At 44.7% G+C, this 22,392-nt stretch overlaps 2 protein-coding genes across 9 annotated transcripts in view; both read left to right on the top strand.

Annotated features, from left to right (window-relative positions):
- Positions 1 to 12,800, top strand: part of GRAMD1C (GRAM domain containing 1C) — a 56,927-nt gene extending 44,127 nt beyond the window's left edge. For 5 of the 7 annotated variants that reach the window (XM_068959205.1, XM_068959231.1, XM_009675193.2 and 2 more), the window contains 9 exons: positions 3,150 to 3,296; positions 4,148 to 4,266; positions 4,885 to 5,027; positions 6,744 to 6,847; positions 7,612 to 7,791; positions 9,355 to 9,412; positions 9,948 to 10,058; positions 10,884 to 10,989; positions 12,530 to 12,800. In XM_068959205.1, coding sequence (XP_068815306.1) covers positions 3,150 to 3,296; positions 4,148 to 4,266; positions 4,885 to 5,027; positions 6,744 to 6,847; positions 7,612 to 7,791; positions 9,355 to 9,412; positions 9,948 to 10,058; positions 10,884 to 10,989; positions 12,530 to 12,607 — 1,046 coding nt within the window. In that variant the 3' untranslated portion in view covers positions 12,608 to 12,800. The remainder of the gene's footprint in view (positions 1 to 3,149; positions 3,297 to 4,147; positions 4,267 to 4,884; positions 5,028 to 6,743; positions 6,848 to 7,611; positions 7,792 to 9,354; positions 9,413 to 9,947; positions 10,059 to 10,883; positions 10,990 to 12,529) is intronic. The other 2 variants (XM_068959213.1, XM_068959240.1) reach the window with 1 other exon arrangement.
- Positions 12,801 to 14,257: 1,457 nt separating this feature from the next.
- ZDHHC23 (zinc finger DHHC-type palmitoyltransferase 23) lies at positions 14,258 to 22,392 on the top strand. 2 transcript variants are annotated; one of them, XM_068959143.1, is made up of 4 exons: positions 14,258 to 14,559; positions 15,346 to 16,053; positions 16,710 to 16,877; positions 19,129 to 22,392. In XM_068959143.1, the coding sequence occupies exons 1-4, from the start codon at positions 14,453 to 14,455 to the stop codon at positions 19,268 to 19,270; spliced, it is 1,125 nt and encodes a 374-aa protein (XP_068815244.1). In that variant the 5' UTR covers positions 14,258 to 14,452; the 3' UTR covers positions 19,271 to 22,392. The 2 variants fall into 2 exon arrangements, with proteins under 2 accessions (XP_068815244.1, XP_068815235.1); XM_068959134.1 differs by having other exon boundaries at positions 14,293 to 14,559; positions 17,740 to 22,392.

Genomic DNA, 22,392 nt, shown 5'->3' with positions numbered 1-22,392 from the left:
GTGGGGGAGGGAACAAACTTGCTGTCTTTATCCTGAACCAGGATGCTCTGGGTGGGTGATACGCTTGCTTCTAGACCTTGGTCCCTAGGGAGCTTACCTTGGTCAGAATAATCTGATGTTTTCTTACCCTCAGATGGTATCTCTGATCCATCTGTAAGTATACTTGGGCTGAGAGAGGTAGCAGTTGATTATCACAATCTGCTGAGGGGCTAGAAGAGCATTAAAAGTTGAGGGGTTAGACTAATGTCTGCACGAGTAGATACGTTTTGTTCATAAACATTACCTAAGACTGTCTTAGAAATAATGTGTAAAAAGTATCCAAACACTAGAGCAATATCAAACCTAAAAGGTAGTTAGGTTTACCTGTGTGAGTTGAAAACAAAAGGTAACAAACATGCGTGCTATTTGAAGCAGAAACAAGCGTTTAAAGCTTTTTATTCTACTCGGATTGCAAGTGGGTGAACTCTACACTTATTCTTAGTTGTTCTACTGCTTCTACTCACTGATTGATCTGGGACTTCTGCAGATACTCTTGGAGAGTCCCAGATGGAAGTGATTTGAAGCTTGTCGAGCTTTTGCTGCACGTGGTGACTAGCAGCTTCCCCAGATGCGGAGTTCATAGAAGCATTGAACACATGCACGTTCTAAGTCTGAAAGATTTCCAGGCTTTCTGAAAAACAGCTATTTGAATCCTAACATCAGGCTCATCAGCCACTGTGGATGCATCAACCTAAATTTCAGCTTGGGTTTTCTGAAAATACTGTTTGGTGTGGTAACACCATGGATTTTTCAAGACTTGACAGAGACTATATGTCAAAACATCTTTCTCAATGGATACTCTTGAGCATTTGGCAGCTCGCTGCCTATCTAGTCATGTTTCTAAGAAATAGTCAATTCATAGGCAAATAGGTAATAGAACTTTTGTGTCTGCTGAAAAAAAGATGTTATAGACCATGAGTGCTCTCACTTAGAGCAAAGTGATCAGAGTTCATTGTAGCTTAAGGCTTAGTGCAAGGAGGAGACTTTGCTACTGGGATATTTTCTCTTCCAGCATAAAAGTCTGGACCTTAAAATAATAGTGCATGGGCTTTTGGCATATAACAAGCCGCTGTGGCTTACCAAATTACAACACATCAGCACAAAAACTCTGTCCTCAGGTGTTGCAGATAAACGTAAAATTGTGTCATCTAGCTAAGCCTCACTGGGGCAAAGGTAGTCTGTATTATCTTGCATTTGCTAGCACAAACAAACAGCTGTCAAAGCTCATCTCGTGCATGGTAACTTGATAGGGACTGGCCCTTTGTATTTCTTAAGTGGTAGCAATGATTCCTTGGCCATGTCAAAGGCCGGCTGAGTAAATTGCAGCCAGAGTAACTAGGTTCAAATTATCTGCTGCCCAACTCCTGGCAAGTTAGCTGATGCGCAGTAGTCAGAGGGCCTGTCAACACCAGAACAACTTATCTCTTAGCAGGAGATAGGAAGGGAGCGCACTCAAATGGTAGGGGTCTATAATGTTGAGGACTTACTAGCTGAGATCAAAGTTACAGTTCACCCAGAGACTGAATTTTGGTAGAACGAGGTGCAGCTCTGAGAGGAAGTACAGTGAACGCAGGCAGAAAACCCAAGCTGAATTTCTGGATCCCTGCAGTATGTTTCTATGCAGCAGAAGCTGTGTGCTAGCAAATAGTGACTACACAGTGGTTGATTAAATAGACCTCCTAAAATACACGCTCACTTTCTGTTCCACCCTGCAATTTGAGTAGACGTTTCATAAGCAGAACGTAGCACAGGCAGGAAGTCCATCTCTTGTGCAAGCCTAAAAATAGGGCACTAAAGCATCACTTCTGGGGTCCTACATTGAAGCTTGATTAGGTCAAAGACTACTTTTGTTTGGAGACAGATGTTTGAATATTACAGAAACTTCTGACAGGCTAGACGCAATATTAGAATATTAGTCTGCTAGGGCTCAGAACTGAGTTTCATTGGGGAATTTTGTATGGTGTTTGGTTGCTACATTTGCATTTATCAATACGGACTGCTGCAAAACAGTAATGTTAAGTGGTGTAACCTTAGCTATAGGCAGCTAATGAACTATAGCATGATATTCAAGCTACCTTTGTGCTGGTGGCTGGCATTGACCTTTGCTAGCCCTGAGCAGTCCTTTCTATCAGTTGAAAGGTTAGCTGTCCTGACTTCTGTCTCTCTTCCCCAAGATTTGTTTTCAGTAATGTTTTTTGGTTTTGGTGGTGTGTGGGGTTTTTTTTGTTTGTTTTTGTTTGGGTTTTTGATGATAACTTAGGATAAACTTGTTTCTAAAACACATGCAGATTGAGTTGGGGCTGGCACAGGAAGCCGCTTTCCCTTCAGGATTATAATTCTATCCTTTATTTCTTGCAAGAGTGGCTGAGAAAACCACAAAGCTGAGTCATACCAGCAGCCATCAAGAAGCAGAAATAGCAAAACTCAATGTTGCAGCCACAATAAACCACTGGGATGCTCGTCAGTGGCTTGAAATAGGGGAGGATGATGAAGTATCTTGGTGCTTTTTATTACTGTAAAGTGGAGTAGGGCACCTCTTGCATTCTGCCTATAATAAATATAGAGGGAGAAGCAGTTGGGAAAGGGTGCGTTTGTGTGAGTTTGTAGCTCGTCTCCTGGAACGTGGATGCTACAGACATTAGTTTCAGAATATTGCTTTTAACTTGCCACAGGTGAAAATGAGAACTAACATGCTTTCACTGTCCTGCTTGCTTTGCCTTGTAGTTTGTGCAGTAACACATATTAAGCATTTAATATGTGCAATAACGCATTTTAATTTAAATTTTTCATCTTCCTAAATGTTTCTTATAGAAGTAGTGAAGCACTGAAGGGAGAACTAAAGTGATGGGACTGATGTTGACTTATCAACTTACACTTGTAAAGGGAGATAATTGGGGGGGGGGGGCAGCTAGAAAATCAACCTTGAGCTTTACTTTTACAGACAATCTACTGAACTGTGACAGCAGCACATCATTTGTTAAATTTCTGAGAGTGAGAGACAATTGCTGATGCAAGCTTAGGAAGGGCTTGAGCTGTAATAAAGCTTAGAGCATTAGGAATTTTTTTTCACAGTATTACTCTCTTAACCTAATCTCTCTGCCTTTCCTTAGCAGTGAAGGAGACTGTCTCTGAGAATGATCTCTATGGGAGACTGTTTATAAACAGAGTTTTCCACATCACTGCAGACAAGATGTTTGAAATCCTTTTCACCAATTCCCACTTCATGCAGAGGTTTCTCAGTTCCAGGAGTATAGTAGGTAATATATTGCTTCTGTGTTATAAAATGTCCTATCTATGTTATAAAATGTCCTGAGATTTTCAGCCTCTGAGAAGTGTTAAATAGGGTTGAGTTGAACTTTAGTCTCTCCTTGCTTTAAAAATGAATTTTGCAATTCTGATGTTCTACTATGAAAGAGAATATTTAAAGCTGGCCAGTTGTTTTAGATCAATCGTATTTCAGAGTAGAACCTCATTTCACAGTGCACCATGACATTGCAACCGTAATGCCTGAGCTTTGGGTAGGATACTAAGTTGTTGCATTGTGTGGGGTTTTTTCTTACCACGTTATGTCCCAGAGGTAGTGGAATCTGTACAGCTGGCACATAGAATAAATTGTTGCATCCTCCTGAATGATGCTCACAGGCTTTAATTTTCTGGATGAGTAAATTTTATTCATTGAGATCATAAGAACAGAAAATTAAGTCCAAAAGGGTAATATTTATTCAGTGTCGGCTTTGAAGGCAAAGTGGCAAAAGCTTTTGGAAATGCTAAGTGAATCTATTCAACTCCTTAAGCAGATGGGAAATGGCATATTTTCATTTTCTTGCTTACTCTCCACACCCCCTTGCTAAGTTTTTCTTTCAGTAGCATCAGGTTCAGCTGCCATATTTATTGTCTCACTTTTGTTCATTCAGTGAAGTAAAAATTTCCCTTTTCCTGCAAGACTCTAAACCATTTAGAGTCAGTTTACCATGCCTCTGTCCCTGCTGCTGCTATTAAACTGGTTGTGGTTGACTCTCCTATGAAAGGATAGAAATAATGCCGTTAGGTAATTTAGCACATAAATGCATTTTTGCATGTGATTTAGCATGCATAACTTGTCATCTAGATGCTGTATCAACCCCTTGGAATAGAGATACCAGTGGGAATCAATTGAGGACTTTGACCTACACTATAACGATTAACAATCCACTCTGCGGGAAGTTCACAACTGCGACTGAAAAGCAGGTACTGTGTGCGTGTGTGTGTCTGTGTTCAGTCTCCCCTAAAGTAAGGGAGAGGTCAGCTCTGCAATCTCAGATCTGACTGGAGCAGAGTTCAGCGAGCAGAGTGTGGCTATGGAGTTTATATAAAACATCTCTAAGTGTGGTTTGATGTCCACCTCACCCTCGATGAGCAAATGCTGATAGTCAGAGGCGGGCTTTCTACCTTTACATATGGTGTGAACTTCTCCCACAAACTCTGTAGGAAGAAGTATTAGCCTCTTATTGTATGACTTGCAGGGGAAAGCAGGGGGGTGGGGTGGAATGAAGCTCTTTATAGCTCAAGCTCAAAGCAGAGCTGTGGCCATGACACAGTGGCTGGTCTTGTATCTTGCACTTGAAACAGCAATGGGGAAGGAGGTTAGTACCACTGCTGCCTATGCTGACTCTACCTGGAGGCATCTTCTCTTTCCCCACCCAACCTATGCTTGCCATTCTTTACTGGTTTTATGGTGCTTGTTCAGGCTTTTTATGCACTCCAGCTCACTTGGAGATGGTTAATCTAGTCTAAGGAATTCAGGCTGAAGAGGAGAAAGTGGACACCACTAACAAATTTTTTCTTTCTGTTCTATGTTATGGGTAGGTCCTGCATAAGCAGAGCCAGAAAGGTCAGTCTTATCAGGTGGATGCAGAGGTGCTGACCCATGATGTCCCGTACCATGATTACTTCTACACTGTGAACCGATACTACATCAGCCGCACATCCAGTCACAAGTGTCGATTACGGTGAGCCAGAGTGGTGCACAGTGGGAGGGGAAAAGCCAAGGCATGCATGTTATAGGTCACTGAAATGCACTTATGAAAGGATCTGCCTGCGATGTAGGATAGGCCAATTCCTCTTGAAGTTGGAGATCTCTTCTGAAAAATAAATGTAATGTCTCCTATCTTATCTCTGCTGTCCTTGGATCTGATTATTTCAGTGAGAAACAAGCTCTTATATTGACTGTACAATGTACAGAACTCATTTCCAAGAACGTGGTCTGGGTTCTAAACAGCCTCGTGGTTTTTTTTTTAGAGTGTAGTTGTCTAAGTGGAATAAATTCGAGCCAGACAAGATATTGTGTACACTGTTTCTGAGATCGGAGGAGAGTAGTTTCATAGGGAAGTTCCACTTCCCCTCTCAGCTTCCTGTCTTTGCAGTGAGGGTACTCAAGAACCAGTCTTCCATCATTAGAATCCTGGTAGATGAGGGAGTCTTAAAAGATGCTTCCCTTTCCTTTCCCATTTGTCAAAAGCAAAATGCCAGATGTGATCAAGTTCCATATTCGCTGTATATGTCAGACTTCCTGATCATGTAATTTCTAGTAGCTTTTTGTGGGATGTATTTTGTAAGACCTTTATCTTCACGAGTCTTGATTACCCAGAAAGGTAGGCAAGCCTGGATTTCATGCTGGCTCATCTCAAGCGATGACAGCGCTGAAGACTAGCACCGTCTCTGGAGGGGAGAGGGTGAAGGGAAAGAAAGGGGCCCTGGGTAACCCTTCTGAATGACTCTTAGTGAGTCATTCCTCCTCTTTGAGGGCTATATTTTTGTCTTCTGAGACATATGACAACCATAGTGTAAGAGCAGAGACCTGAGTTTGAATGCAATGTGCAAAGCATGCATGTACAGAACAGAAGGTACAGCCTCTTGTTAAAGCTGGCTTTATGTACTGTGCTTAAAATGTTTCAAAAGCTTCATTTGAAACATACTGTTCTGTTAGGCTAGAAACTCAGTGGGTATAGGTTGATTTGGATGAATATTTAAAGTAGCTTAAAGTGTATTCCAGTAAGGTTAGCGGTTTTTGATTTATTTACATTAAAAAAAACAAACTTATCCTTTTGTCCTTTATGAAGTGCTTTTGGGATTTAGTGAGCTGTTAGGACCAACACTCCAATTCCTTTCTATTCTTGAAGCATTATTGATCAGCTTAACCTGGGGAACGCAAGGCAGGAATGTGACTTCCCTTCTGTCTTCCTGGGAGCATGACAGTTTAATTTCCATCTGCTTTGAGTAGGAACTTGATCCTTTGGTATGTATATGAGTGGTAATATTGAATTTCACCTGCTGCCATTGCTGTGCCCATGTAAAACCTCATGTATGCACATGTAGAGTAAGAAGCAAGACTTTCTGATCTGAAGCCTATTATGTTTTGCATCAGTCAGAACACTTTGCAGGAGGCAAATTTTCTCTGCTACTCTGAATCTGAAAGGAAAACAAACTTCAGAATGTTTCCCATGGTTCTAATCCCCTGAGGTTTTAGCTAGATATGTTATCTTTGCTAGTGTCTGTCTCTTTCCCTGCTTCAATGTAAGTGCTGCTCAGATGGAAAGCCAGGGCAGTTCCAGTTGGTATTTCAGATTATGGACATAGGCTAGAGGCCTGCTTCTGATAAGAGATCTCTGTTACCACTGTGCCACTTAGCTGAGCACTCTTTTTCACTATTCCACTTTGTTTATTAGGGTTTCTGCAGAAGTAAAGTACAAAAAACAGCCATGGGGCCTTGTCAAATCTGTAATTGAGAAGAACACCTGGGGAGGCATACAGGAGAACTTCAAACAACTTGGTGAGGCTTTTCCTCTTTGTGATGGAATAAGAAGTCTGTCTTCCCTATGTATCTGTCAAACCTGATTCCCTGAGGAATGGTGTGAAAAGAAGGTAACACCAAAGGAATCTACAAGTCAGAAGTTCCTCTCCTCAGTATACCTGCGAAGAGAAGCCTGTGGCTTAATGCTTGCAAAGGGTTCCTCTATACCTTGTCAATTATTGCTTTCTGAAGGAAGCATGAGGAGCAGGAGAAAAGCTGTTACTCTGAACTGCATGTGTCTGCCCTTAATCCAAGTATTTCCTTGAGTGTGGGTGAAAAGAGAAGCTGTGGCATTTGGCAGGCTCCTTGGCTATGTCTGCATCACTTCTAAAGTCTTGGTGATCTTCATCTTCCCACCTTCCCATTGAACCAGCTGCCTGTTAACAGCCTGTCCAGCTGTAGCTGCAGGCTTTGCAGGCTAACACAATTCCTAGTCTCAGTCTAACAGTGTCTTGGGAGGTGCTCTTCCAACTGCAGTCTAGCATATCCACTAAACCATCCTGCACAAGATAAATGTGCATTGTATCTGAGAAGCATACTAAGTGCAGTATAGTAAAGAGGTTGGGTAATACAGGTTAAAGTGTAACTTATGCCAGTTATCCGCTTTAAGTTCACTCACCAGAAGGTAAACCTATATTTTTATCTCACTGTCACCCACTGTATCTCACTTCAGTCTTCAGCATTAGGCTTTTTCCAGGTTTCACTTTCAAATGGAAAGTTAAGGAGCCTTGTTTTCGCTGCAGAATCAGATCTGCTAATGGAGGAATATGCAATCAATCAATCCATAGAAGATTCTGGAAAATTAGTTGCCCTAAGACGAAGACGACGCACTTTACACCGGAGTCTGGCAGAATCGCTTCCCAAACGCTCTTCCCAGCACTCCTCTGGTGACATGGGACTGGAGTCACAGGGCAGCATAGTAGGTAGGAATTTTTGCATCAGATGTTGTCCGAAAAGTGTGTTCAAGAAAGCTTAGTTTTTAAAATGGTGCAAGAGGAACACTTGCGTGCATAGTCTTCACTCACTGTCTTCATCTAATTGGTGTGGTAGCAAATGCTTTAGTGTGTTCAAGCTCCTGTAAAATAGATATGGGCCCTGCGTTTTCACTTCATGATGAGTATCTCATGAAATCAAACTTAATCCAACTCCTGCCTTTCCTCCCCCCCAAATCCCTCTTAATGGTGCACTAGAGCGGCCTAGGATTGAAAATGAGATGGAATCAGAAGTGAATTCAGCCTGATTTTTTTTTTTTTTGGGGGGGGGGGGGGGGAGTTGCTGAAAAATGTATTGTTTTATTTCTTCAAATAACTAGAAGCCTGAGTCAAAAGATGCTTAAACTTTATCACCTCCTGGCCTTAGCATCTCATACTCAATTTCTTTTTCGTATTAAGCAGTCCATTTTCTGTTTGCTTCTGTAATTTCTGTGTCATTGAAGCATTTCTTGCAGTTCCACTGCCACTAAGCACAACAGGTTGACTTGGATTCACTCATGGTGTACAGTAACCACTCCTGCAGACATGAGGAACATATATGCACTGGTGTGTGCCAGAGAACGCTGCATTTCGTGACACAGATTGAGTTGTAAACACTGAAGTAGGAGCAAATGCCCTTTTTGAAAGAGGGGAGACACTACTGAGCGTAGCATCAGAGAGCGTTTGGATCAACAGCATGTGCAGTAGACTCTCTCTCCCTGAGATTACTTCCAAAATGCTTAGCTCTGCCACTGTTTCTCCACCTTTCCAGGTGAGCGTGTCTGTGTTGGTGCAGGCTGCAGCCTTGATATACTCCCTTTCTGCAGGGCAGGAAATAGAAATATTAGGAACTGTTTTAGGATATCGAGTAATTCAATTTAAAGAAAAGTCTCTGGACAAGCTTATGTCCTGTTTAGAGAGAACGCTTACACTTCTACCTGTCCTTCACTAGTGTCACATCCCTGTTGTATGATGACTAGCAGGTGCTCTTCACTCTGCTGTAATGCTGTCCTCAGGCTAATGCCTAAGCCAAGTTGGTTATTGTGGAACAACTTAAAGAAGAATTTGATATGGTCATTGGTTGGTAGCAAGGCCAATGCGGCCAGAAGAGCAAGTGGAAGACAGCCTGCTGCAGATTGGTATCTCTGCTAGTGACTGGCAGCGTATGCGCTGAATGAGTGTTAGTAATGGGATGATGGACTGTTGCATTCTCAGGATATCTGGGCTTACAGTGACCATAGCCCTGAGCTGTGCTCTCTGTGCCGTGCTGTGGAGGGGAAAAATGCCCCTCATGATGGAAGGGCCTGACTGTCCAGCTGACTTGTCTGAGCTGGCTGCAGAAACTACTTTTGGTGCATGAAGTAAACTTTGGGGTATTGTGTGCACCACCATGATCTGTTGTGTTTTTCTGTTGAGCTCTTCTGGATGAAATGCTGGGCACTGACATGTATCTACAGCCATCCTTTAGGAATGTTCTTGAGCGTTTTTAACTTCCTTCTCTTCCATGCCCTATAGGAAGAAAAAGAGATCCTCTAAGCAGGACCACCACCATCATTGTAGTAATGAGTATCTTGTAAGTACTTGTTTGCATTAAAACATGGCTAGACTTGAGCTCATTTTGGTCTTCATCGGTGTTTACTATACTTTGTTTGCATTTTTACATTGCACGTAGTGTGGTAGGATAAGCTATTTGCAGTGTAGGAACGGCTGCCCTCAGGTATGGGAGAGGAATGGAATGACTTAGGAAGTGACGTGCACAGAATGAAAATGCTGAATCACCGAACTAGTCCACCTTGCTGGCTGGCATATGTCTGATTCTACAAAAGAAGTACTAGTATTTACTTAGTTTTAAAAGCTCTAAGAGGAGGCACTGCTGTCATTTAAGTTGTATAATAGCAACCTATGACAAAGCTACTTGCTAAGAATTGTTGGCACTGTCCCACATCCCACATGTCCCCAGAAATGGTGCTGTCCTGTGCCTTTTTTTGCTCAGAAGGGATTCCCTTTTCTTCCTAGCTCTTTGTAGCCCAGCTTTTGTTTCTGCAGCATTGTAAGAAGAATGGCTTAAACCTGGTCTGACTTGATTTCGTTCTCTTGTCTCTGTATAGTCTGCTGCTCTTGGTTTTGCTGAATATAACGCTATTTCTCAAACTCTCAAAGATAGAGCATGCAGCTCAGTCCCTCTATCATGTACAGCTTCAGGAAGAAAGCACTTTGAAGTAAGTTGAATTCTGTCTTTTCTTTCTTCCTTGGCTTATGTCAGAATCTGATCTAAAGAAATAGATCTGGAACAATGAAACTTGACAGTAAATTTTCAAAAGCTGCTGGGATTTGTTGCTCCTCTGAGGTCTGTGCTGATGTCCAGCAACGTATCTGACTGCATTCTGCAGCACTAAACCTTGACAAATTGTTTTTTGGGGAGAGTTAACTTTAGCTTGCAATTATCACCTGGCTGTGACTCATGTTCTGTGAATATCATAGTGCTGATCACAGAAACGAAGTGTTCACTTCATGCTGGTTCACACAGAATAATCTCAATGTAATCTTAAAGGTAAAAGACTCATTTAGCTTCTCTTAGCCTCCAGTTTTGTAAATTTCTTACTAAATTCCTCCCTGCCCCTTAAACTCCATGTTAAATGCCTCCTGTGTTTGGACTCATGAAAGATGCTCAGATGTTGCTACCTCTCGTGGATGTTGTACTGGCAAATAATTTTAAAGAAATGTAACCTGATGAGTGTGGAAGTCATGCATTGACCTTCCCAGGGTGATCTCCAGAACTCATTAAAGTAACTTTCTTAAGAAAGATCTTGTCCTTTTAAGGGTGAGGAAACTAAACCGAGTTGTAAGCAATGGCCAGACCTTTGTAAGCAATGGCCACCAAGGAAAGTGCATACGTTGTGCCTGCAATTAAAAAGTTCAACTGCAGACCTTTCTTTGTGGCTTTTGGAGAAGGGTGTTTTTTTGAAATGGTAGAGAAGTTGCTTGTAGATAGGCATGGAGGTCTGCTTGTTCTGTGCTTCTGATATAATTTCAATTTCTTTCAGCATATCTCCAGAAATGGTATCAAAAGAAGAGATCCCCCAATATGATAAGGAACAGGTTAAGCATGTAAAGGGAGTGCTGAGAGACTCAATTGAAATGCTTGAGCAGGTAGGTCAGCCAGTCTTTTCTGATGATACTCTCCTTTTCTAACTCTTCTCCCTTGTCTGATCATAGCTTTTGCTTGATGTTTTATGATGCTGATTAAATGTTTTGTGACTTCTTTCACCTCAGTTTGTTCCAAGGCTTGAATATGATACAGAGGCAATCCTCATCTTTCAGATAGATTCCCCCTCCCCCCCCCCCCCAAGATTAAATATTCATGTTGGTTCTCTTAAAGCTGTCAGGTGAAATTTATTGAGATGCATTGGTGCAGTTCTGCATCATGACAAAGTGAAGATTGAAGTAATTCAAAAAGGATCCTCTTTTCTGAGAAGAGTCAAAGCATAGCCTTAGGCATTTGCTCATCTCATGAGGTTTCTTCATGTGGGTTTATCCTGTTCTTTGCTCTGTACCGCCCTCCTAGAGGTACATACAGACAGTATGTTTCTAGGGGGGAGTCCATAGCTGTGGAGTTATCCCTTCTCCCCAGTGATTGACGCTGTGGTTTCCAGGCTCTTCCATACTATGAACACTATATAAAACTGAAATTGTGGGATGCTGTTGTTTCTCTCTGATCCTGACATTCAGCCCTGTTAAGCTCCTAGGTTGAATTTGCAGTTCAGCAAGTGAAGGACAGGAAATCCAGGCTTTGATTTTTATTTATAACCTATGGATGCACTGATTTAAGTTCTTGTATTAAATCTTATAATGTGACAGAGGAAACCCTCAGATATGGGAAGCTGTGGGGGAGTTCACATGTACCTCTCTCCATCATCAATTAGCTCTATGTTCTCCCACGCACAAAAAGAGGGTAGAAGGAAGCCATTTCTGATATTTCTTGTTCAGAGGTGTCACTGCACACAAAACTGCTATTAATCTATTATTAACCACTCTGATCACAACTTGAAAAAGCTTGAGTGTTGGAGACTTCACTGTAGAAATGACTTTCCTGATTTCCTTGACCTTTTTTCCTCTCTACCACCCAAACACTTCCTAATTTGAAGTATTAAAATACCTTTTGAAACACAGTGCATGAAACATTTGAAGAATGGAGTGAGAATTCAACCACCTTTTTCATCTCATCACACTTCTGTCTAGAAGTCATGGTGCATTTTAGTGTCCTGTTATCTTCTGTTTTCTGAGGGTTAGCAGTAATCTGATTACACTTTGTGCCCCAAAATGCAGTGGGAGGACCATGGATTAAAACAAAATTCATGCCTGGCTGCTGTGTTCCATAAAGTATTTGCTGTGAGCATTAACTATGACTAAAATAAGCCACTTTGTTCATTTTGTTGGGACTATTGTCTAGCAGGGTATTAAGACTGTACCATACTGTACTATTAATAAATATAAACTGTACAGAATATAGTCGTTAGGATAGCACATTAAGGTTGTTCAAGACAGACAACTGTTTATAGGAAGAGGGAGGAGGAAATTGCACTGAATCTGTAAAAGGAAAAAAAGGAGCCATTCTCATTCTCTGGGTACCTCTTCTGCTTGCAGCAGAGTAGCTTAAGTTATGGGAGGAATGATGGTTTTCTCTTCACAGCTAAAGAGCTCCCTTTCTATGCTCCAAAGAAGCTTTGATCACTTGAACAAGACCCAGAGTGGCAGGACTGAGAGTTAATACCTGCATCAGCCTTCAATTCAAGATGTTGGAAGAAAGAAGATGAGTGATTGAGGACTTGAGGGTAGGGGTTGTCACAGTCATCTTTGGACTTTTTACTATTTCGGCTCAACAGCTGCAGAGAATAAAGGTTTCTGGAGGAAGTAAGGTGGGTTCTGCATTCCTACAGCTCTGATCTGCCTCCATGACTGACCGTGTGTGCTGGAGTGTTTTCCTTGCGAAAGTACAGAGCTCTGAAGTCCTAGTGTGAACGAGTGAAGGCAGTTGTACTGCATGTTAACAGATCTGCAATTTACAGAGGAGGGGAAAACACCCTCAGCGGAGAGCTGGGTCTGTGTTTAATGCAGTCCCAGCTTTTTATGTTGACTTGAAAAATGACAATCCATCAAATGTGTACCAGAGGAAAATAACAGGTGCTAGTTTCAAATCTACAGGATATTTATATGCTTTTTCAGACATGTGGACCCTGTAGAAACAAGTCACCATCTTTAAGGATGAATTTTTTTTTAAGATTGTTTAGTTAAACAGGAAAGTGTCTGATACCTCTTTGCTAAATATCTCTTGGCTCCTGAGAGGGTTTGGACTTCCTTTCACCATATGTTCCTTTAGCTCTTCCAAATAAATTTCACTCCCCAATATTTTCCCTCCATGAAGGGCCTCATTTCTTTGGCACAGTGCCCACTGAAGGGGAAACACTTTCTCTCAGTTTCAAGCTTTTCTGAGTAGGTTGACAGAAGTGATCAGAAAAAATCAGAAGTAAGGTTGCCCTGGTGAAGGAAACAGTGACTTTCTGGAGGGATGAGATCCTTACGGAATCAGACCAGGTTATATAGAGGTGGTGGCTGGCATCTTTGCCTTTGCCTTGATAGAGATGCCAGCCACCACCTCTATATAACACCCCTGGCTTCTCTGTTTGCAACTGGAGTATGTTAAGGAGATGCCCCTCCCCCCCCCCATCACTGTAGATGGGGGTGGGTGTGCAGTTGTAACCTTAAAACGCTGCTCCTCAGGGCAAAAAATAAAACGGGGGTAGATAAAAAGTATGTTCGGGGGGGGGGAAAAACTGTTTCCCTAGCCAGTGTACATCCATCCTCTGTGCCGTAAAGCTGCTTACTGGCCTGTGTGTGTATAATATTTCACTTAAAATCTCTCTTAAGACAGACTGTGTCCTTGACGGCTTGAGTTGTCTTTGCTCTCCCTGTACAGCCGGCTCTGGGCTGCCCTGCCGCCGGACACACCCGCTGGCGTTCCTCCCTCTGCTGAGGGCGCGTCCTCCGTAACGGCCGCGTGGCCCGGCCCGCACCGGCGCGGAGGCAGCAGCGCGCGGCTACAGCAGCAGTGGCCCGCCGCCGCCACCTGTTGCGCTGGCCCTTTAAGCAAGGTGCCGCGACGTCACGGCGGGCCCCGCCCCTCCCCTGGCGAGCATTGGGCTGTACCGCCGTCAGGTGGATGGGCCCGCGGGGGTGGGGAGGGGGCTCGCCCCCTTCGGCCTCCCCCCCCCCCCCCCCGCACACCTCCGCGTTCAGCCCGGCGCGCGGGGGGGAGGCGGGGCAGCCAATAGCGACTCGGCTCCGCCGAGGGGGCGGGGCCGCCGTGGAGGCGGTGGGCGGGCGGGCGCGAGGCACCTGCGGCGGCGGGGGGGGGGAAGGCGGGGCGCAGCCGTCGGCTCTGCCCTGCGCCGGCCGGCGGCAGCGCCGGGCATGGGGCACGGCGAGAGCCGGCTGCCGCGGCGGCAGGGCCGTGCGGGTGGCGTCCCGGGCTGCCGGCGTTCTCGCCCCGTCCCGGCGGCGGGGGCCTGAGGGAAGGGCGCGAGGAAAGGGGGTGGCAGAGGCCGGCGGGGCGGAGATGGAGGAGCCGCTGTGCTGCTGCGAGTACGTTGACCGGAAGGGGGAGAGGAACCACCTGGTGGCATGTTTCTGCGACTGCGAGGACCTGGACGAGGGCTGCGAGAGGTAACGGCTCCGCGCCCCTTTTCCTAACCGCCCCTGCCGGAGCCACCCCCCGGCCCGGCGGTTGCGGGAGGTGGCGCGGCCGCTCGCGCGCCGTGGAGCTCGCGCTGTGGAAACCGTTAGGGCGCGGCGGTTACCCGCGCACCAGCGCCCAGCGGCTCTAGCGCAGCCCCGTAGCGCAGCCCCGTACTGCCGAGGGAAGGGCCGTCTACCCTTGGTCTTTCCTCTCTTACTGGGTTTCCGGTACCTGATCAATCTTGATGAAACCCGCTTCGTTTAGTAGTCTGAGAGTGCCCGTGCCTGGTGGTTGTTTCGGTGTAAAATACCCCTTTGCAAAACTAAAGCTGAGGACAAAGGAGAGCCTAGGTGTGTTTCTCCACAGAGCAGGCTCCCTCATTGCTTGTGTCAGAGAGCGCTATACACAAGCTGTAGCAGCTAAATAACTTTTTTGTGAGGATGCCGTAATGCTGTAGCTCGGCTTCTGCACTGAGATGGAGCTTTGTTGAAATCCTTTGTGGAACGACAGAAGTTAAAGGTAGAAGAGGCTTCATGTTTATGGAGTAAGGACTTCATCTTAGTCTTCAGCAATTCTGCTTGGGAAACTTTCCAGCTGCATTAGACATAAAAGAAGGAAGAGAGAAATGAGTGAGAGTTCCTGTGAGTCAGCAGGGAAGCAGTTGAATTTCATGCTTTATGACAGTTTTTTAAGAGTAAATGAGGTATAGGAGGAGAAAAAAATCTTGGGTGCGTGGCTGTCTGTTAGCAAGGATCTGTGCTTTTCCCTAACAGGTGGCTGACATGCAAATCCCTGCCCCCAGGAAGTTTAGAAAGAATTGCCGACGCTATCGCAGACCGACTGCGTGTCCCTTGGTTTACAGGGGCTGTAAAGATCAATATCAGCCTTGTTCCACCTCTTGTTCTGTTACCTGTCTTCCTTCATGTTGCGGCTCTGCACTTCCTGTTGGCACTTGTCATCTTGACATCTCTTCCTATGGTGGTGCTGTGGTACTACTACCTCACACACAGGAGGAAGGAGCGGACTCTCTTCTTTTTAAGCCTAGGACTGTTTTCCCTGGGCTACATGTACTGTGTGTTCCTCCAGGAGGTGGTTCCCCGAGGCCATGTGGGGTATTCCCAAGTGGTTATTCTCACCTGTGGGTTAATTCTTATGCTCACAGCTCTATCTCGAGCCAAGAAAGACCCTGGGTACCTTCCTAGCCCAACAAGCAATGACAAGTCATCGTGCCAGGTCATGGATTTGCCAAGCAAGAAAGTTACAGGGAGCTCTAACGGGCTCCATGGAGTTAACACATCAGGAGCTGCCAGTGGCCGTGCTGTGAACGGGGAGGCCAAAGGCTATTCCAGACTGTCAGCTGAGGAGCCAGAAGGGATGAAAAAGGACTGGTGCGCTAAATGTCAGCTGGTCAGACCAGCCCGAGCAGGGCATTGCCGGCTCTGTGGCAGGTGTGTAAGAAGACTGGACCATCACTGTGTCTGGTAGGTTTTGCACTTCTGAGGTTATGTATTTTCTGTCTCTTTTAAGCTTCTTTTTTTCCAGTCCCCATTAAATAGGGCTGCTTTCGTTATGTACAGGACTTGGTGACACTCTTTTAAAAGGTAAGGTTGCTGTTCATTGCAAGTAGGATGACCTGGTGCCTGATAACTTGTATCACATATTTCAGAATTGCTGCTGACTGCCTTCTGTGTGTTTGTTTTTTGTTGTCGAGTGTGGGGTTTTTTTGTATTTGTTTGTGGGGAGAGGGTTGTTGGTTTTGTTTTTTTGACTTGGTCTGAGCAGTAGTGTTAATCCTGCAGTTAACCTGCACTGATGCTCCCCTGAGGAAAGGGAACCCAAAGCCGCCAGCGTACACATAGCCGTGGAACCAAGGAGGAGTGGGATATGGGCATCTCGGCTAAGGACGTTACATTTCTTAAGAGCTTTTGGGGCAAATAGCCTACTGCCACCGCGTTAACTGATCTACTGACTTGTGCCTTTATAGCTTTATTTGAGTATTAGTCTGCCTTGTATAGAGAGGCCTTGGAATCAGGTTTTCTGATAATTTGGAGATGGGAAGAAGAAAGAGAAACTTTTTTATTCTTTTTTTTTCTTTTTTTTTTCTTTTAAACAAAGTAACTCTTCTTTCCTTTTGGAGGATTAACAGCTGCGTAGGGGAGCAGAACCACCAAGCATTCATCCTTGCCCTTTCCCTCTTCATGCTCACCTCTCTGTATGGGATTATGTTGACCCTGGACACCGTATGCAGGGGCCGAACTCCATTCATGGCATTGTTCTACTGCCCTGGGGCCTATTCTGATTACAGGTGAGACATCTGTCTGGGAAAGAGCTGGGGTGGGAACCCAGGCCTGAACAGGCATGGGTAGCTCCTTAATTTTGTCTCGTTTTTATGCTCCAAGCTATTTCCTGTCTAACCTGATCAGCTGATTCCTTAAAGCTTTGGAAGGGCAAGGGTGCATCGCTACTTTTGCTAAGATGGGGAGGCTGAGACCCAGAGAGATCGCACTGTATTTATCTGCAGAAAGTTGTTGGAGGAGCTGGGATTTGGAATCTTTTATTTACTGTGCCCTATATAGATCCACCCTTTAGATGTTTGCCCTTGCTTGCAGGTGATAAACTGACCGCTTGGGATCGATCAGTGTGCTGTCTCTCCCCTCTTTTCCATCAGTGTTTACCTGGTGACTTTGTCATTCCATCAGTTTATTTGCTCAGAACAGATAGCGTTAATGTGACTGTCTGGCTGGAAGGGTGGTGAAAAACATGGGAGACTTGAGACTTGAGGCTTGGCTCTGCCACTGATAAACAGTATACATTTACGCAAGTCACTCTGCTTTCCTCTTTACTGCTTTTCCCTGTCTGTGAAGTGTGAACAACGTTTCCTTTGTAAAGAACTGGGTCTTAACCTACAGTAAGAGAAAAAAGCTAGTTAGTGCGAGACGACTGCGCAGGGAGGGGCTCTGGTAGTGCTAAGAGCTGTCATTAAGCAAGTCATGAAGCTTTAATTTTGAGAAAGCTCTTTAGGATTATCTGATGAAAGAAGCAAAGTGTGATCACTGTGGCAGATGTGGACAGGGATTTGAAAGGATAGTGATTACCAGGGGAAGTAAATGTAAAGCAGCTGCTCCTAAACTAAATGGTTTCCTTCCTATCTTTTTCTCTGCTGCCAGCTCTGCTCTGTCGTTCACCTGTGTGTGGTACTGTGCCATTGTAACAGCTGGCATGGGATACATCCTCCTTATCCAGCTGTTGAACATCAGCTACAATGTGACTGAGAGGGAAGCTCGTCTGGCTCTGCGTGACAACACTGGGCGCAGGCTCATGGGTGGGTTAGTAATAGACACTGGCCAGTATAACCGGGGCTTCCTGTGCAACTGGGGCCATTTCTTGAGCCTGGGGTCTCCCCCTCCGCAGCGCTCTGCTGAAGACATAGTGTGACACCCTTTTTTTTCTGGAAATAACATTGATTGACTTTCTTTAGCAGGAGAATGGCCCTTTCTACTAGGACTCCCTCCTCCCCCCTTCCATTCTAGGTCAGTGTGTGGGCAGCCCATCCCATCACTGGCAATATCAGAAGCTTTCCTGGGCAGAATGTTTCTTTGCATGCTGTCAGCCAGCAATAAGATGTAGAAAGCAGTAAGCCATATGCACAAACCTGGAGAGAAGGAGCCCCCTGCTTGTTTCCACCACAGGAAACTGCGCAGCACAGCTCAGCAGGATGAAGAAGGGCACAAGGTTTTGAGAACTGTGTTTTTTGTTATGCGTGAACTCTGGCATCAAGAGGAATCTGCTACTGGACTTCAGAGTATCCATGGGTTTCTGCAGAAGTTAAAGAACTTTTGGCTTGTACCTACATGCAGTATTGCAGAGATGTAAGGCGGATGATGTGCACTTTAATACAGATGACAGAAACTACTGCAGAAGCCAGGCTCTTTGGCTGAAAGAGCACTGTCAAGGCAGCCAGTGAGCAGCTCTCTGGTGCATTTCTCTTTTCTATCTTCTCTTCCATCCAGCTGTATACATGTTAGTGCTTGTATTAAGTGCCTTTGTGAGCAACATTTCTGTAGGGCTTTGCAAGATCCTCTCCCTTTTTGACCCCTAAAGTTGTTGTTCCATCCCAATCTCTCTGACTGGGTGAGAAGATGCTGCCATCTTCCATCTCATAGTTCTTTTCTACCAGGTGAGTCTGTGCTGGTTTGAAGGCTTGGCTCATCTCCCTCAAAATATTTGTACTCTGTTTATGGATTGTGACATGAGACAGTATGGTAAATATGCCAAGTAAAAAAGAGGTATATTCTGAAGTAATGTGGAACAACGGCTCTGAGGGGAAAGTGGACTTCTGTCTGATGTTACTCTTGCCTTACAGAAACCACCTTTCTCCCTCCCTCCCAAGGAGAAGGGAGCCTGTGGGGAAATAGATTCTTCTGCTAAAGAATTTACCATTTTTGGTAGTTGGTACCGTGATCAGCTGGGTTGCTATAACATAGCGATCCAGTTTCCTCTCACCTAGTCATTGTGGAGTTGCCTTGATCTCTGATGGTAGATTTTTCTCAATGTAGGAAGTCCAGGAACAGTTCAATCTCCGCAGTAGAGAAACGGAGAGGAGTTATTGGAGCTGGCTGCTTGAATGAATTAAGTGTGCCCAGCAAGATTGCCATGCACTCCACTGCAGCTGGTAATTGTCCTCTTGCCTGGACTTGAGCTTCAGCTGAAATCACAAGGTTTTGGTGTGTTTTTCTTGTTTATTGGTTTTTGTTCCCCCCCCCCCCAAACCCCTTTGTGTTCTTTGGCCCAGCAGCAATATGATAGGCCTGGCTGGAAAAGCTTAGAACCATGGCACAAGAGTTGTGGGACAGGCCTAAGATGCAGAAGCGGTGGGAAGAACGTCATCCTAGTTGCTGACCTCCTTTAGATGCATGTGCCATGTGCACAGATTCTACTTACCCCTGACTCCCCTCAGGTGGTAGGCAGCTGGGGGAGGTTGGCTGAGTGATACAAATTCCCTGTGGGCCGCCGCGCGTTTTCCCTGAAGAACGGATGGATGGTGCATGGTGCCAAAAGGTAGCAGATCTGGGGCTGTCCTTTGAGATCCCTGGAGATCTGCCATAGTTGGTGCGTATGCTCCTCATTACGTGTCCCAATTTAAGGTAAAAACCTTGTTCCTCTTTGCACTGTTAGGTTTTCTCAAGTGGCACCTGCACTTTCTATAACCCAGCAGGTAATTGAGGAGCAGCTGCTCTTGGAATGCAGCTATGCACAAATGGCTACTGACTTATTCAGTGTCCTTTCTTTCCTCTTGCCTGGTGAGCAATTCTATGTGAGGAGGTAAAGGGGACAACTCTCTTGCTTCTTGTCTCCAACTAAACACGATTAAGAGACTTTTGACTGCTGCCCTGGCCCTGGTGTGAAGTAAAAGGCACTCAGTTGAACTACGCTAACCATACCTCCTGCAGCTAAGCATGACTTTCTGACTGTTTGGAGCTGGAGCCTGACCCTAGGAGAGTGACTTCACACAAAGACTGCACCTCCACATGAATTGTCTGCAAATATTTGCATCGCACATATGTCCTTTGGTACCTGCTGAGATGAACTGAGAGCTTGGCAGTCCTCAAGACAGATATGCTGGGGGTTGGCAGGTTTGTGATCTTCCTCTGTCCTGCTGGCACGTGGGAAGGTGAAGACAGTGTGACCTTCTGGGCTAAACAAACCCCTGCAGTGGTGGTAGTGAATCTTTTTGTCCCTATGAGTTAAATGCACAAAAACTTGTCATTTGCCTATGAGCTGAGCAAGTTCTGGAAGTGTTTCACTGATTGGAGATGACTGTAAAGCCTTGTCCCTTGCATTTGAATGAGCTCTGACACGGGAGATTTCATTTGAACTGCTTGCAGCAAGACTCTCACAGAGGTGTTCTCATAGGCAGCATGGACTTTGGAGTGCAAATAAGGAACCAAAGATCTTGGACTAATTCTAATCGTCCTATACCTTGGTCAAGCCCTCTCTAATGTGGCAGGGCTGAAGTGCTGAAGTAAGTTTCATTCTTATACTCTCCCCAGGGGGAACTGGAACCATTCAGGACATTAAAATGGTTGCAAGGCTGGATCTTTGTAGGAGGAGAATCCACTGCTGATTCTGCAGTGCATGGGAAGTTCACATGCCCATAACCTGCATAGCAATGTTGACTTTTTCTTTAAGGTTGCTATTTTTGTTTACTATCCATTGTTCCTTCCTGAGAGGATTTACCTTGTTGAATGCCTTGGGAGATGGAAAGCACAATGTAACAGGATATGTTGCTATCTAAAAGGGCAGAAGAGTTCCAAGCTTCAGAGTCGCCCTTCAGAGCTCTCCTTTTAATAGCCCTGAGAATTAGCCCTTCAGTACTCCAGAAGGGTAGCACTTCCTTTTTCATTTATATTGAGATGGACTGTTCTGTGATTTCTTGTGCTCCAAAGGGCAATATCTTCCCTGAATACTTTCTCACTGGTCTTGATATTGGCCACGCTGGTAGAAAAATGTTAAAATCTAGTGCAGTTGTGGTAGGGCAAAAAGAGTCAGTTCTCAGGCCCTTTCTCCTGTAGTGCTGCATTAGTGGATGCCTGGATCCACGCTGCCTGGGTAGACTGGAGCAATGGGGGAGGCAAAGTGCACAAGGAGCAGGCTGCGTTTGACAGGTGACCTGCAGTTTAGGTGTGTGTTCTTGAGGCAGGGACTAGTGTCTTGCTTATAAAACATCATGCATGTATATGGCAATGAAAAAAATAGTGCAATTCTGGCCACTTAAAAGTGTTCCCTCTATAAGAAAAGAAGACCCAGAGCTAGTCAGAAGCAGAGGAGGACTTCAGTAACATCTAGCCTTGATGTTTCTCCACACAGACTTGGAAGTGAGTTCATCATGCTTTAACCATGACCTTTTAAAAGGGATTTGCTCTTTACTACAAATAGTATGGACTTCTGTAGAGCAAGGCAACTCCTAAAGGACCATGGTTCTGATGTCACTGTTATTGTAGTGTTAACTGCTCTGTGTACAAATACCAGCATCCTCTCTTTGGTGACAGTAGTAAGAACTGCACCATAAGATGCACCCTGTGCATAGTAGCTTGGCACTATCTTAACTGCATCTTCTCCAATCATGCGTTTCTATAGGCAAGTCACAGGTCCCCGTGTAAACTGTTTCTCCACTTGTTCTCAAATAACAAAAGTCACTGGTGAGCCTGAATTGGGGCTGACTCCTAATCACATTTCAGCCTTCATGCTATGATGGTGCTTTTTTTTCTTCAAAGTAGGTTGCTTTCAAGTGTCTTAAACCATTTGCTGTAAAACTTCTTCTAGAGATAAGAGTACTGCCTCACTGCCTAGTGTCTTAACTATGTGCTTGATGACTTTCTTCTATATGAATGTATATTGCCTCATTAAGGCAGGAAGTGTGTATGATTATGGATGTGTTTTCCTATATTGCTTTTGGTGAAGAACTCAAGTTTTCCTAAAACTTTCTTCCACTACCAGGATGTTTGTACAGTGAAAATCTTGCCAGCTGACAATGAGGTTTTTTTCTAAAATGTGTGAATTCAGCTTCTCAAGATCTTATCTTTATGGGAATCCTTTTAATGATAAGAACGACAGGCTCTGGAAGAACTGTTTACCTTGGAGTGTGGGGTGCTTTTTGTATGTATGGGGTCCACACTACACTTTAAGAAGAAAATTGATATGAAATATGTTTGAGCTTTGTCGAAAGGACTGGTGTGTGTGTGTGTGTGTGTCCATTTTGCATCATATCCAGTGTTTCCAGATGAATGCAACTATGAATCAAAATAAATTATTGGAAATGA

Source organism: Struthio camelus, chromosome 1 (assembly GCF_040807025.1).
Source record: "Struthio camelus isolate bStrCam1 chromosome 1, bStrCam1.hap1, whole genome shotgun sequence".
Taxonomy (NCBI): domain Eukaryota; kingdom Metazoa; phylum Chordata; class Aves; order Struthioniformes; family Struthionidae; genus Struthio; species Struthio camelus.
Note: the sequence above shows the minus strand (reverse complement) of the source record. Positions and strands in the feature narration are given on the sequence as shown.

Bases quoted from the DNA above. Each gene is read 5' to 3' on its own strand.
- ZDHHC23 (XM_068959134.1), top strand. From the start codon at position 14,453: ATGGAGGAGCCGCTGTGCTGCTGCGAGTACGTTGACCGGAAGGGGGAG. The intron at 16,054-16,709 runs GTAGGTTTTGCA...TTCCTTTTGGAG, and splicing joins CTGGACCATCACTGTGTCTG to GATTAACAGCTGCGTAGGGG. The intron at 16,878-17,739 runs GTGAGACATCTG...CTCTGCTGCCAG, and splicing joins GGGGCCTATTCTGATTACAG to CTCTGCTCTGTCGTTCACCT.